The 15750-nt window shown below is 41.0% G+C and overlaps 1 protein-coding gene across 7 annotated transcripts in view; it reads left to right on the plus strand.

The window, feature by feature from the left end:
- Positions 1-15750, plus strand: part of NEK10 (NIMA related kinase 10) — a 230098-nt gene that overhangs the window by 36429 nt on the left and 177919 nt on the right. For all 7 annotated transcript variants that reach the window (XR_007155710.1, XM_047875604.1, XM_047875605.1 and 4 more), the window contains 6 exons: positions 5215-5256; positions 6569-6647; positions 7764-7831; positions 9515-9594; positions 11004-11090; positions 13793-14017. Coding sequence is in view for 6 of the 7 variants with exons in the window: in XM_047875604.1 (XP_047731560.1) it covers positions 5215-5256; positions 6569-6647; positions 7764-7831; positions 9515-9594; positions 11004-11090; positions 13793-14017 (581 nt within the window). In the remaining variant the exon portion in view is untranslated. The remainder of the gene's footprint in view (positions 1-5214; positions 5257-6568; positions 6648-7763; positions 7832-9514; positions 9595-11003; positions 11091-13792; positions 14018-15750) is intronic.

A 15750-nucleotide genomic window follows, 5' to 3' on the forward strand; every position in this document is an offset into this window, starting at 1 on the left:
AGGATACAGAGAAATGGCCACCTGGACTTTACTGTGAAGCCGTAGTACATTGCTTATCGAGGATGAAGTGAAAATCTTAAAAGCTCCTAAGTACAATTATCTTAGCAACCACAGTAAAAAGGTGGGCAGGCTGAGTGACCTTATCCCAGCACCTGCATTTCTCAACTCTCTTAGCAGCCCACAGGCTTCACTGCATTTTCTGTTTGTCTCCACCGCTCCCAGGAGGCCATAGCTCTTCCTTAGCACTTTGTGTTTTTCTGTATTACTGCTCTTTTTCTTGACCCTGCCTTCCTAAATGTTAACCTTCCCAAAGTTCTTTATTTTTTCAAGTTTATTTATTTTGAGAGAGAGAAAGAGAGAGAGAGCGAGCAGGGGAGGGGCAGAAAGAGAGGGATAGAGATAATCCCAGGTAGACTCTGTACTATCAGCAAAGAGCCCAACAACTCAGGGCTTGATCCCATGAACTGCGAGATGGTGACCTGAGCCAAAACCAAGAGCCGGAGGCTTAACCGACTGAGCAACCCAGGCGCCCCATCCAAAGTTCTTTTCTTTCATCGTCTTCTCCCCTATCTCCCATGCTCTTGGCTTCAACTATCGTTGTTGGCATTGTTGGTTTTTTGCTCACAAGTACATACCTCCAGTCTCCAACTTTTCTCTTCGTGAAAGTCACAAATTTCCAGGAGTATTTTGGACGGCCATCTGGATGACACAATAGTGTAATGGTTCTCAAAGTGCGATTTGGGGACGGCTTATGGATCTCTGAAACCCTTTCAGGGATTCTACCAGGCCAAAAATATCTTAAAAATAATGCCACGGTGTTGTTTGACTTTGCACACTCACTGTCTTACATATATGCAGTGGCGTTCTCCAGAGGCTGTGGGATGCATGAAAATGTCACAGCTCTGATGGCTGATGGAACGTGTGCTTGTCTACTCCTCCTGTGTTTTAAAATGTTCGCACTTTTAACTTGTAATATGATAAGTAGATATACCCCACATAAACAGAACTCCTTGAGGTTCTCAGTAATTTCTAAGAGTGTGAAGGAACACAGAGACCAAAGAGTTTGAGAAGCACTGTGGTGGTGCATTCCACTCAGTAACTTTAAAATGGAGCTCTTTGATCCTTCCTCTCACCTTGAACCTTCAGAAGCAACTCTTAATCTTTTTAATGGCGCTACCTTGCTTCCAGACTCCAAGGTAGGAAACTTTAAAACATCTCTTGTATTTTCTTCTTACTTATCCCCTACAAATAGAACCTACCAAGGTTTTCAAGAGTACTGCTATTCCGTCTGGAAAGATAAGATGCCAGCACAGAGAGGGGCCTAAAATCAAGACCCAGAAATGAGCAGTGTGGAACCACTGTTGACTTTAAGCAGAGGAGTAAAGTGATCACATTTGTGATTCACTGTTAAGGGCTCACTGCAGTGTGCTCGACATTGATTTGGTTGCTGATTAGGTGTAGGATGAGAGCATCCAACGTCACTGACATCTTCAGCCATTGCAAAAATAGTGGTGCATAACGACATCTATTTTGGTGTTGCACTGTGCTCCCTTTTTAAAGAACATACTCTTTATCTGTATTATATTATTGTATCACTTTTTTAAAAAAAGGAAAACCTCGGAATAGAACAAGGACATTTGTTCACATACTGCACATTGGACTGAAGGTCAGATTGACTTGGGGACTTTCTCCAGGTCATTGGGTTCAGAAGTACAGAAGCCAGTCTTGTGACTCTGTGGCTTGTGAGCAGGGAGAAAATGCTGAGATCTGACAGGGCACTCGGGAGGTGTTGCTGTCATCCAAGTGTGCGGTCATATTTGCTCCTCAGGTTAGTAGTCAGAACCGTTAAGCCCAGGTATGCGCATGCGTAACTTGTGGTTTTGGTTTGCTGCAGCTGACACTCTCAGGTTAGAGCAATCCCATTGGTATGACCAAACGAAATATAGGGAGGACCCTGATTCTGTGAGCAATCTCCTAGCCTCGCTCCAGTCTCCATAGGAGCATGGGGGGCCGAAGCGGGGAGTGTTTATTTTGTAAATGAAGGGCAAATTTTTGAGCATGTAACAACAACATTCTCAGAGAGTGACAGACCCTCTCTCTCTTTCCTATACGTCATAACAGTGCTTCTCCAATGGTGATCCACGGGAGTTAATACTTATTCAGTGAAAAGACGTGTGCTTCAATTAATGATGTTTGGGAAAAACTGCACTCAGTTCTCCCATTGGAGGCTTATAATGCATGGCGGGGTGTTCAAAGCTCTGAGGGGCCCTATGATAAAACCAATTGTCAAACTCTGTTTAAAGTATTATTTTACAAGCTGATTTGAATTTGGCCATGAAATTATTACTATTTTTTAAATAGAATGTCTAATGCTACCCACTGCACAGAATAAAAGGGTTATTCCCAGAACAGAGTTTGGGACTTAGTCCCAAATTGTTAATACTAATTATTGGATTGATATGTTACTTGTCAAGGTAAAAACTTAAAAACGACCATGACCATGACCAATCATTTAAACATTATTCTCTCCCGTGGTGTCTTTTCACTTCCAAGCCTTCAAGTCAACAACTCCCAGATTTCAATCTTTTTCTCTCATGTCATTTTCCATGGTCTTTTGTACTTTTCTCAAGTGAATATCCCATCAGTAGCTCAGTATGTCCCAAATCGAGTCTTCTCTAACCTACACTAGACTCTTCCCGTCTCCTTCCTTATGTCTGTTAGTATCTGCCACCCCTTAGTCCCCAGGCTCAAATAGGTGACATCTTCTACTTTGTTCCCTTTCTTCTAGCATGTCTTCATGTTTACTTGATCACACGACTTCACAGACTATCTCTGCCTCTCCATTCTCCTTCCCACTGTCACCGCCAACCAACTGGGCTTCTAGGTGGCATTCTTTCCCTTTCTGGTTCATTCAAAAACCGGAAGGAAGTCCCCACAGCTGATTTCTTTCTTTCTTTCTTTCTTTCTTTCTTTCTTTCTTTCTTTCTTTCTTTCTTTTTTCGTCAGAGAGCATGAGCTGGGGAGGGGCACAGAGAGAAGGGGACAGAGGATCTGTAGCGGGCTCTGTGCTGACAGGCTGACAGCAGCAGGTCCGATGCGGGGCTCAAACTCATGAACCATGAGATCATGACTTGAGCCGAAGTTGGACGCTCAACCAACTGAGCCACCCAGGTGCCCCCTCAGAGCTGATTCTAATCATCCCTCGTTCACACATTTTCATCAGATGTCATGGCCCTCATGACAGAGGTCACATTCAAGCTCACATCTAAGCCCTCCCACAGTTTGGTCCCACCTGGCTTTCCTGACATTATTCCCAGTAATGCCCTTCATGGAATCACGGAAGTGCTTCTCCTGATGTTCTTTCTGCACAACTTCCGTGCACCTTTGGACCTACTGTCCAAATCTCCCTGGTTTTCCCCAATTTCTTCTCAGCAACTCTATCCATCCTTCTATGCCCTTTCAGGGGCTGCCATCCTTATGAAATTTTCCTTAGTCCTCTCAGCAGGATGTTATGTGTTCCTCCTGGAGCATCATAGCACTTCATGTATAAGTGTTTTATAACGCTTACCAAATTCTGTCTTGAGTGCCAGTTACTTGTATATCTAGCGTATGCTTGCCTAAAGCTCAGTGCAGTAGGCCTCGGTCATCTTCACTGCATATTTGTGTCCCCTTCAGAGCCTAACACGGGGCTTTTATGTAATAAGAATGAAAAAAAAATTGTTGAACAAACATAAGGAATTTTATGTGTTATTTTTACATGTATAAAATATTCTGCCATAACTAGGAATAATGTGTACAATATTCTTCTGTTTTTTAATTGTAGCTCTTCTACAGTAAAAACAATGATGAAAATTCAAATTAGTAGGCAGTCACAGAACTACTTTTTTTTTTTTTTCTTTTTTAGAGAAAGAGAAAGAGAGGGCACATGAGTGGGGGAGGGACAGAAGGGAGAAGGAGAGGGAGAATCTTAAGCAGGCTCGACGTTCAGTGTGGAGCCCAGTGTGGGGCTCGAATCCACAACCCTGGGATTATGACCTGAGCCAAAATCAAGAGGTGGATGCTCAACCAGCTGAGCCACCCAGGCACCCCACAAAACTATTTTAAATTGAGTTATAAGTGTGGCTTCATAGTTGATTGAAACATGGGTATGTTTAGTGTTTCCAAATTCACTTCACATCGAATAAGGAAACCTTGACAAGGAGGCCTGAAGAATCTGGGCCTTTTGTTCAGCCTGCCCACTCAGTTGGCTTCATGGTGGAACTAGATTGTTCTTCCCCACACTTGAGCACTCATCACCATGCACGTCCAACAGAACTGGAATGATGGCTAATATTTGTATTTCAAACGACTTCCTTGTAGGCATGTTAAGGAAAGAGATGCCAGTATAAATAAACAGGTTAGGGCCACTTGAAACACATTTGCCTGAAGATGAATGTCAATATGGATGATAGGAGAGCATTTGCTGTTAGTAGAGTTCCAAGCTGGCCCCTCTCACACCTGCAGCCTCACACCCCGGTCTCCCCCAATTACCACTTTTAGAATAGTTTTGTGAAGTGCCTTCTTACTGGGAATTGGATTTAAAGACCTGCATCAGGAGACGCTTACGATGATTATGCTTACCTTTGTTTAGAGTCAGGGTTTAATAAGACCATTATCCTCTCCATTTTAAGGAGGAGTCCCATAGAGCAATGCTTGCCAACTTTTACTGTTTGTGGATTACCTGGGAATCTGTGGAGATTCAGAGTATAATTCAACAGGAGATTCTACACTCCTTACTAGCTCCTCTGTAAGGCTGATGCTGCTGTCTGTGGACCACACTAGGCAGAGGCCCACAGGAAGGTCCTGGGAACTTGGTGATGCTGGATTCCATTCCTATCCAGGCTGGTCACTTAGGCAAAGTGGCTTACCTTTCTGGGTCTTAGTTGTCCTAATCTGCAATGTGAGGAGGGTGAAGGGAATGATATCTAACAGCCCTTTCCAGCTGTAATATTTTATGATGACATGAGAGGAAATAGAAAGAATGAGGAGTCAGGCTGAAGGTCTTAGTAAGAGTTTGTCTTAAATGTGGTACAAATAACAAACATTGAATTTATGTTAGAATGTGGACCTTCAAAAAATAATTATGTCTCATGATTTAATCAAGAAATTGCATGTAAAATAACCTTGCCCTCCACCCTCATCTTTTGTGTATGTTCTGTTGTTTTGTTTTATTAGGAGATACTCCATAGCTTGGGCGGGATTGAAAACCTAGCGCAGGTAAGATTCCTTTGTGGTGGCTGGCTCGTCTTGCCTTTCCATTTCACTCCATGGCTCGGGGCGAGGATTACGTAGGTGTGTGACAGCAGATGGCTTTCCTACCTTAGGCTGCCGGCCAAGGGGAGGAGCAGGCAGGGTGGATAAGTGTGCGTATGGCAGGATACTCACAGAGCAGGAAGGGACCCATGACATTTTGTTCCAGGTGATTTTACCCAGCCTGCCGAAACAAGAAAGTTCTATAAAAGGTCACATGTCTTTAATTAGTAATGAAAAGAAATAGGTGTTGGCTGGCAGACCAAATCCTCAGCATTGCACATACCAGATGAGGGGAGAAAATAATTGGTTATGAAGATGCTTATCATTTTTCCACAAAAAAAGAATTCTCGTGCTCACTGAAATGTTTCCAAATACATGACAATGTGAGGAATGGTTTTAACTTCACTTAATTTTCTGCTTTTGTAGCTACTGAGGGAAGGCAAACAGGTAACTGTATATGTTGAGCCAGTTAAATATTAGTATGATAAAACAAAATTTTCTAGGCAGGGCATTGGGTTGGAACAGCCCATTCTCCTAAAACCTATGGCATGTACAGAAAGAATGATTTTCATAATAAACCAATGGCCCTGCAAACTCATTCCATATTAATGGAAGATTAAATTTAATGGCAGTTTAATGCTAAACCTATCTTATTTTATTATATTTTCATTCCTGGGAAATTGCTACATCATGTCTAGTTTTTATTTTTAATTGGCTGGGGGCTTACCTCATTTAATGGCATAGTCTTTCATAAAATCATATTCTAAAGGATCCTCTTATCCACTTTCATTTCCCTTGTAATATTAGAAATCTATGTGTTACTCTGAGCCTATTTCTTATTATAATCAATTATCTACAGTGAGGGATTATCAGACTACCCCCTACCCATTTTATTCTGATTATTGGTATATGGGGTATGACGGTTGTGTGTGTGTGTGTGTGTATATACATATACATATACATATACATATACATATACATATACACGCATATGTGTGGTATTTGGAGGCAAATTACACCACGAACTCATTTAGTTACAAGTCATTTGAGGACTTTTGAGAGTTTACATAGTCTTTCCATGGTCCCTCCCTGAAATTCAGGGCATGCAAAAGAAGGTGAAGAATCTAGAAACTCAAGCTACCTTTTGCCCTTAAGTGAACCTGGCCCAGGGACCCGAGTATTATTTGGTGTATCTGTTGTGCCATCTACAGCTCATTTTCAGAAGTACACATCTTGTCCTTCATCTGCTCTCTTGTTGGTTTGGTCCCTCCTGCAGTACATGGAGATCGTGGCCAATGAGTACCTCAGCTATGGGGAAGACCAGCACAGTGTGGACAAGCTGGTCAACATGACATGTAAGTGTTGTCGCAGGGACACAGCAACTTTCCCGATTTGCTAGAATGAGCAGGATGGTCTTTTCAGCAGGAAAAAGGGTACTTGGAATACTTATGAGTCTACCCATCCACAGTCATGGTATTGAGAGTCTATGTCAGTAGTTCTATTTAGTGGCAAAATATACCCGGAAGGAAAACTTCAGATCACAACTCTTACCTTGAAAAGCCCAGTTTTGGGTGGAAGATTTTCAGTGAGTACAGGCCTACTTTAATGCAACAGAGACTTCCATAATGGCAGATTTGGGTAAAAATATTTTTTGCTTTCTTTGATGTCTATTAAAATGTCATAGGCTATTCAGTTTTCATCTATAAAATTGGGTTAATACTAATAATACCTACCTCATAAAATTTAAAACATTGTGCGCATAAAAAAAGAAAGAAAAAGACCCTGCTGTAATGATGATAACGTGAAATCATTGGTCTGTGGGTGTGGCACTCAATCTTCCCTCTTTGGAAGGCCCCACCTTCCATCCTCTCCAGGTTTGAAGATCTGTAGGCCCCCTGTTGTTGTTGGGTGCTGGCCCATTTTCTTTGTGTGAATGGTCTAATTTACAGTGTTTGTTTCCACGGCAGCACACTGATTCTCAGTTAAAGGGAGAAGAGAGTATGTCACAAGCCTTCGGCACCAGGAAGTTTCTTTGAGAACAGCTGTTCTCTTCAGCTGGGGAACCTTGCTGTGGCCATCACCTTCACTGGCCTCCCCCCTCCTCTTTATACTTGAAATCTTTATAGGGGGGAATCTTTGAAGAGTAGGTTTCACTTTGAACTTCTAGAGGACCCTGTTGAGGACCTTAAGGGGAAGGAGATGTTTGCCTTTTTTGTTGTCTCCATATTTATTGTTATAATACTAATATATGATTAATTATTAGTTGAGCTTAAGAGGTAATTCTCAGAATTAAAAAAAAAAAAGAAACCAAAAAACTCTGTTCCTTCTCCCTCCATTGTTTCTTTTGTGTTATCTGTCTTCCCATTTGCCCTTTCTCTGCTTGCCCTTCTGGTAATTCAGACCTGAGTTTCTATGAATACTGCTGCCTTTAAGCACTGAATCCCTCTTTCAGCTATTTCCTTTCTTTATAGATATTTTTCAAAAACTTGCTGCTGTCAAAGACCAAAGAGAATGGGTCACCACAAGTGGAGCCCACAAGGTGAGCCGTCCCAGAAGGAGTGAACACTTCAGCTCCATATGTCAGTGGATTGCTGCTGAATTTGAGAGCCCCATGATCAAGTTTCTTATAATTATAGTTCACAAAATCTACCCTAGAATTGTACATCTCTGCCAACCCTTTTATATTCTTTATTAGTCTAAGGAGCATATATGGAAATAACAAACAGGTTTCCTGAAACTCTTTTTTTCTTTTTCCTATGCCACTTAAGAACAACCAAGTTCATTGTTTTATTTAAATGTTGCTTGAGAAACCCTGGCTATATATATATGTAAACTTACCCTAGGTGTGTGTTAACAAGTGAACAAATAAAGCGTATGTACACATCTAAATACATTCCATATGGCACATGGGGTTATATTTGTTTGAACCGTATGAAATTGTCATGTCTATATGCCAATTTCATATGGTTCAACTTTATAATCAGATGGCATAGTATTACAGGCATCTGGATCGAATATGCATTTCAACATAAATGAATGCAGGTTTAATTAAAACAGACTAAATTTATATTTATAGTAAAACTGTTTAGGTGGGAGCTGCCTACAGCCAAGTTCTAATAATCTGTTGAGTTGTCATATCCCAGGAGGTTACTTCCTAGCATGTACCAGAGCAAGGTTGTCTAAAATGTGTTCACACATGCTGCCCATTGTGTAGGAGATGATTCTGGGTGATATACAAGTCAACACTTTTCATTTTGATAGCCACATGTATTTCACCGATACTATCACTGAGAATTTAAGGAACATTTTGAGTAGCATTAAGGAGGATATGGCAAAAATTGTGGAAGGGATATGTCAGGGACTGAAGTTTGGGGAACATTCTATTAGAAGATAGAGAAAAAAGTGAGAGAAGAATAAGAGGAGGGGATGAGAGAAATGAAGATAATGATAGCTTCATAAAAACACGAATGAAATCACAAAGGGGAAAAATTGGCATAAAAGAAACCCAAATCTCCTCATCAGTTGTTGCACGGCTTACAGCTCTGGCCTGCAGTGTGTTTGGGGGTGTACTTTTGGGGGACTCTGAGTTCTAAAAGTCTCTGGGGAAGGGGACCTCAGAAGAGGCAACTGATAATGTACAGACTTGCAGGTAAGTCATGTTACTTAGGATGATGCCTGGAAGCATCGATTCATGCTCTTTCAACATCATTTAGAAATCTCAGAGGCAAATGGAGTGCTTGCTAATGTTGATATACCTTACTTAGTTTGGGGTGGGGGGGGGAGAGTTTTCAATACTTTGGTGAAAAATAGTTCCTCAGTTTGGAAAGAGGCTACCGTAAAGCCTGGTTCAGAATGAGCTCCCGATGACTGGTTGCTACCAGTATTGTGGTTTCTATTATTACTCTCTCTACTTCTCCTTGGGGAGAGATCAGAAGAGGCAGAGCAGACCTCCTGGGCACATGAAAATAGAGGGAAGAGTGAGACCTTTGGCCGTGTAGCTTGGTGGCTTTGGCTTCCTGCCCTGGGTAAGGAATGGCTACAAGGAACTTGTCTTGAGTCTCAAAGCAGGAAGGGGCCCTACCCCCTGGAAGAGCTGGGTGTGGTGAATGTTTAATAAAACTCCTCTTGAGGTTAAGCTCAATGATCTTTGACAGAAACATTATACCACCCAAGAAGCTTCTAGCACTTACGCAATGAAACTTTCTTTTACTTCATTTTTCAGACATTAGTAAATTTACTTGGTGCCCGAGATACTAATGTTTTGCTGGGTGCCCTTCTGGCTCTGGCTAGTTTAGCTGAAAGGTAAGTGTATTTTACTGTACTTTTCAGTTTCACTGCTGTAGCAGTTTAGGTGGGAGAGACGGAAAATAGATCAGTTTCTCTAGTTGCTTACCTACTTAGTTATAATTTGTGAAAAATAAGCATGGAATAGCATTAATATATAGAAGAGGATCCTGGATGAAAAAGTATCATTTTAAAACTTAAGATGGAAAGGAAAATCCCAGTTTAAATTTTTTTTTTCATTTTTTCCTAACCAGAAATACTTACCTAGTCTTTTATCCAACCCTCAGATACTTCCACTTTCAAAATTACCACAATTTTTCTTTGACAACTGAATCTCCCCAACCTTAAAAAACATTCTCTCCTATGTATTTATTTTAACATCTAAAACATTTTCAAACATTTTTACCCTTAATACAATTCTGGGTAGCATGTTCCCTTTATAGATATCATGATCAGTTTAAGTAAAAGTGCTTTAAATATATTTTTATGCCAATAAGTGGATCAATGCTTTTTTCTTTTTATTTTTTTAAACTTTATAAGGAATAATTGACTACTCTCATTACATACGTTTAAAGTGCACATGATGATTTGATATACCTTATATATATGGAATGATTATCATGCTCACGACAGTTAATACACTCATCACATCACCTCCTTAACTCTGTGTGTGTGTGTGTGTGTGTGTGTGTGTGTGTGTGTAGTAATTACACTTGAAATCTGCTCTCATCAGCTGTCAAGTGTACAATATCACACTATTAACTATAGTGTCCATGCTCTACATTAGATCTTCAGTATTCATTCTTTTCATTACTGTAAGTTTGTACCCTTTAACCTGTATTTCCCCCTCCTTCTAGCTAGTTGCATCTGGCAACTATTCACCATTTCAATCTCTGTTTCTGTGTCATCAGGTCTTTAATTTTTATTTTATATTCCACGTATCACTGATATCATATAGTAGTTACCTTTCTCCGTCTGGCTTACTTTACTTAGCATAATTCCTTCCAGGTTTATCCATGTTGTCACAAATGGCAGAATTTTGTTCCTTTTTATAGACAGACAATAATATTCAATTATATACGTTACATACAACACACACACACACACACACACACACACACACACACACCTGTATAGGTCACTTTTATATCTTGGCTACTGTGAATAATGCCTATTATTACTTTTTTATGAACAGCATATGATTCTTTTTGGAGAAAGGGAATTATGTTATCATCATACTGTCATTAAACAAATTTGAATTTATGACATATGACATTTATTGAATGTGGGAATTTGATGTAGCCCTAGCCCATGGAGCTATATTGCTTTTTGTTTCTCCTCCTGAGATAATATGAGAACTGGAGTATTAGATAAATGGATATGGTAGAGTATGTCTTTAGTAATTACTAATAGTTTTTAATTTGTAGTCCAGAATGTAGGGAGAAGATAAGTGAACTCAACATTGTAGAAAATCTGCTGATGATTTTACATGAATATGACTTGCTTTCCAAAAGGTAGGATTGCTAATAGGGAAAAGACAATACCATAGTTGATGAAAATTATTATAATCATTTTTATGATGTCCTGTTATTTACATTGTTAACTGAAGTTATGAGTCACCTTGACATTTATTTTCTCTTAAAGTTTTTATAAATAAACTAGAACAGAGAGGGTGTATTGATTTATCTTTGGTTTTGCACCACTTCTGGATCTGGGCAAAGAATCAAATTATATAAGTCTTACGATTACATCCTTAATATTTTTGTTTATTGATTTTTTTTTTTTTTACATCCTGTGCCTTTAATGAAAGAAACTCTGAGGTGGCTCTATTTATAGTAATTTCAGATTATATGTTGAATAAATTATTAGATCGCTAAAATCTATTTTGCTTAAGTCAAGTAAAATACATTAAGATAGCTGCTGACTTGTTTCATGACCACCTGTTATTATAACTCTAAACAGAACCGAAAATGCATTCATTTTCACTTGAACTTACATATTGCTCTGAAGAATTACTGTATCCAGATAGTTATTGGGTAGTTTTTAAATGGAGTTGCAACCTACATTATCTGATACTTGGTTAAGTAAGTCATAATTTTCTCAAGAAGTAAAGCAGGTAACAGACATCAAATAATGAAGTCCTGACACGTAACCATAGTAAACCGCCTTGAATCTTTCTTCTCAGTTTCACCCTCTTTTCCAAACTATACTTACAGAGTTGCTTACCTGAGCCCATTGCTAGGAAAGAGCCTCTGCCCAGATGTTAGAATGCCAGAGATGAATAGGATAGAGTGTATAGTGTGGGAGAGAGGACGGGCATGCAGGTCAGTGGTTTCACCATTGTGCTGTAAGTGGCGTGGTTGATGGGTTCACAGGACACCGTGGGAACAGAGAGAAGAAGCTCCCAGTCAGAGCCAGGGGTCATGCCAAGTTTCTGGAAGGAAGACGGAGTTATCTAGGCAAAGGGAGAGAACAAGTGAAAACAGAATGTGCTCCCACATGGAGGCATGAAATGGTCTTTGTTCGAGGCAGTGCATGGTTGGGCACAGCTGGAACAGAGTGCAAGAGGGAAAGTGCCAGAAAACTAGACAGTTAATCTTGAGTTAAAAATATAGCTAATTTTTATCCAGCTTTCTATATGCCAGGCCCTGCTCTAAGTGCTTTTGTGTGTTAACTCATTTGATTGGCACAATAACCCTGTCAATTTCCATATTTTATAGAGGAAGCAGCAAGATGCCTTTAGCCAGGCCACCGTGGGCTCTTTGTGCCGAATAAGAGTGTGGTTTTTATCTGTGAACATTATGGGGACTCCCAGGAAGATTTTAAGCACGATCAGATTCATTTTGGGGGAAGATTACTCTGGTGGCAATGTGTAGGGTGTGTGACGTGGGGAATGTAGCCACACAATGAGCTCCACTTAGAACAAGGAGGGAACGTCTGGTGTGGAAAGTTCGAGGAGATGAGGAATACTATTTGCCGAAAAACATATGTTCTGAATGTCAGAGGACAAAAGTTTGGGAGGGATTGGGGCTGTGAGAAATTGGCTCAGGGGAAAGGAACTGTAGAGTCATGTGGGCATGAGAAGATTGGAGAGGCGAGTGACAGAGGGGCTTACGTCTTGGACGCAATCAAGGATCGCAAGAATGGGAGGAGCGGCGGGGTTAGCCAGCTACATGACTTGTAAGAGAATTAATCTCGGCAGTTGCCCAGGAAATAGGGGGCCCTGAAGGCTCTTGATTGGCAGGGGCAGATTGGGAAAGGAGAAGCAAGCGTCTTGGATGATTCTGTCTTCTGATTTGGGAAATTGAAAAGGCTGTTGTTTCATGAATCAACACTGGGCACATAAGAGGAAGAGCCAACGTGAAGAGGAGGATAATGACTTTGAGCTGAGACCCAGTGGGGTGACACACATGGTGGACTGCCATGTGGCTAGAACTTCTGGAGGTGGAGAGTGATGCCTGGGCCCGGCTCACGGTGCCAGGACAGAGCAGGTGTTTGAAGCCACGGGAAAGGATGCCGCTGTCCAGCGAGAGTGTTTAGGGTTAAGGATGGCTCTGTGAAATGTGCATCATCATCATGTTTCAGAGCTCAGCTGAACCCACTGTCACATGCTATCATTATCTTTATTTTACTGTCCAGATACTCACTGGGCACTTTGCGTTTACTTTCCTTGCATTGTAGGGTTGTTGTTGTTGTTTCTCGTTTTGTTTTTGCCATTTGTGTTAATGTCTTGTTTTTGTAACCACCTAGTAAGTTTCTGAAGACTTGGGTGGAGCTTTTATTTCTTTTGTCTTGAGCACAATGCCGGTCCTATTGTATGATATGTGGTATCTATTTGCTGGTTAGTAGGTTTTTAGCCAGACCAGTGGGCTCAGAGTGAGTGAGGCTCTGACTTAGAACAGCGGGTCAGCGAACTCTGACCTGCAGGCTAAATTTGGCTCCCTGCCCGTTTTTGTAAATAAAGGTTTATTGGAACATAGCCATGCCCTTGTGTTTTTATGTATTGTCTGTGGCTGCTTTTGCATAGATTGGCTCGGTTGGGTGGCTGGCAAAGCATAAAACACTGGCCTGCAATCCAGCCCCTTACAGAAAACATATGTTGACCTGTGACTTGGAAAATGTTACAGGGATGCAGTGATGATGGCTCTAGTCTAAATGTGAAGTCAATAACCCGCCGTGCCGGGGTTCTCATTCTCCTCCTCCCCCTCCCTTTCAGGTTAACTGCAGAGTTACTGCGCCTACTTTGTGCCGAACCCCAGGTAAAGGAACAGGTGAAGCTCTATGAGGGGGTACCCGTCCTCCTCAGCCTGCTCCACTCGGACCACCTGAAGCTTCTCTGGAGTGTTGTCTGGATTCTGGTTCAGGTTTGTGAGGATCCTGAGACCAGTGTGGAAATTCGCATTTGGGGAGGCATCAAGCAGCTTCTTCATATTTTACGAGGGTGAGTCAGAGGGGGCCTTTGGCCTACTCTGCCCCAGTCACTGAAGGCCGGGGGGCCTGCCATCCAAGGGCACAATTGGTACATTGGCACATTACCAGCTAACTTCCTCCTGCTCCTTGGCCATTGCTGTCGTGGACAGTCATTTATCCATGTCACAGACGTGCGTGAGCTCAATATCAGGGGCATGCATCTTTTAAGCTTCTTGGGAGCCCTCAAATATTTATCTTTGAATCACAAGCCTCCAGTTCCGTACCAGGAATATAGAAGGCCATCAGTCTGCAAATGCAGATTGAATGGAGACCCAAGAACCTGAAGAAAACATTTATCTTGCCCCCTTTTTCTTGACGTGCTCTATGCGTATTGTAATCCCAACAAATACAGTAATGTTCCTTTGAATTTGCTATTTTCCTAAGATGTCTGCATCTGCGTATATGTCATTCATCTACAAAGAGAAAGAAAACCTGCAATGAGAGAATAGAGGAATAACCCTTAGCTAAAAGGGGAGAAGACATTATTTATCAAATGATTAGCATGTGCTGACCCTGGTCCAGTTGCCCTTCTTTCCTCTCTGATCTTTCTTGCCTGAAGGTGGGTTAGCACCTTATCTGTCATTCAAAAGTAGAATTCTAATGACACCCAAGACTTGAGCGCGGAGAAGGAATGGTTGGTTAAAATAGTTTCAAATTGAAATTTTCTTGAAGTATGTGGCAATAAGTGTGTATTAGATATATTGAAGTAATGCATAAGGATATCTTTTGGTATGTCGGTGGGAAAGTTCTAGTACCTACAATTATCATAAGGCATAATTCAGCCTTATAGATACAGAATCAAAGTTGAAAAGGAGCACGTCTGCTTGAAAGGAATCACACTTGTAATCCACAGTACATAAATAAAGCTCAATCTAATAAAAGCAGAATGACTTATTCTTAATACGACCAGATATTATCAAATCAGTATTATTCAGACTTTGTGCCTGTTGTACCTCTAGGGATATTATGGAACTCCATGTTGTCAACTTCATTTTCTGTGAGGACGTTTCCAAGTATAAGAACAGACTATAGAGATGTGAACAGTAGCTTTGTTAATGATTTCTGTCGTTACTAAAACAAAGGAAAAAAAAAATAGAAACTGTTGACAGTGTAGTCACTTCTACGAATATCATAGGAATATCTCAATTTATAGTATAAATTATAAATCTCCCATTTGTACTGTGGCATAATAAGCTAGCTCCTTGGACGTTTAGCAAAAGTTTTTTATTTTTTTGTTTGTGTGTGTAGAATGCGGATGGTAGTGGTGGGCATTATGATTCACCAGTATGCCTAGTGCAATAGCTATGGACCACCCTCTCAGAGAGCACTTATTTTCTTTGATGATAAAGCGAATTTCTACCTGCTTAAGCAATTCTTCAAAGATAAAACCTACCTTTTTTACCACTTAGAATTCAGTTTAATACAAGGCAGCAGTTTTCCTCTTTTGCTCAAGATGTAACCATCCTTAATAGAAAAGAGTTCATCCATGTCTGGAGAGTCATTTTGCCAGTCCATTTCGATGGTGCAACGTTAGAAAACTCTTCCCTGGGAAAATGACATATGTCAACACTCATTCTACGTTAAATGTGTCTCAGTGCTCTGGGAGAATTTATTACCCCAGCTGGGTAAACACTGTCCTTTCAGAGCTTGTGCCTGCCCCGGAGCTGCCTGGGGCGGGTACAGGGGGTGGAGGTTGCCAGATTG

This window comes from Prionailurus viverrinus, chromosome C2 (assembly GCF_022837055.1).
Source record: "Prionailurus viverrinus isolate Anna chromosome C2, UM_Priviv_1.0, whole genome shotgun sequence".
NCBI classification, from domain to species: domain Eukaryota; kingdom Metazoa; phylum Chordata; class Mammalia; order Carnivora; family Felidae; genus Prionailurus; species Prionailurus viverrinus.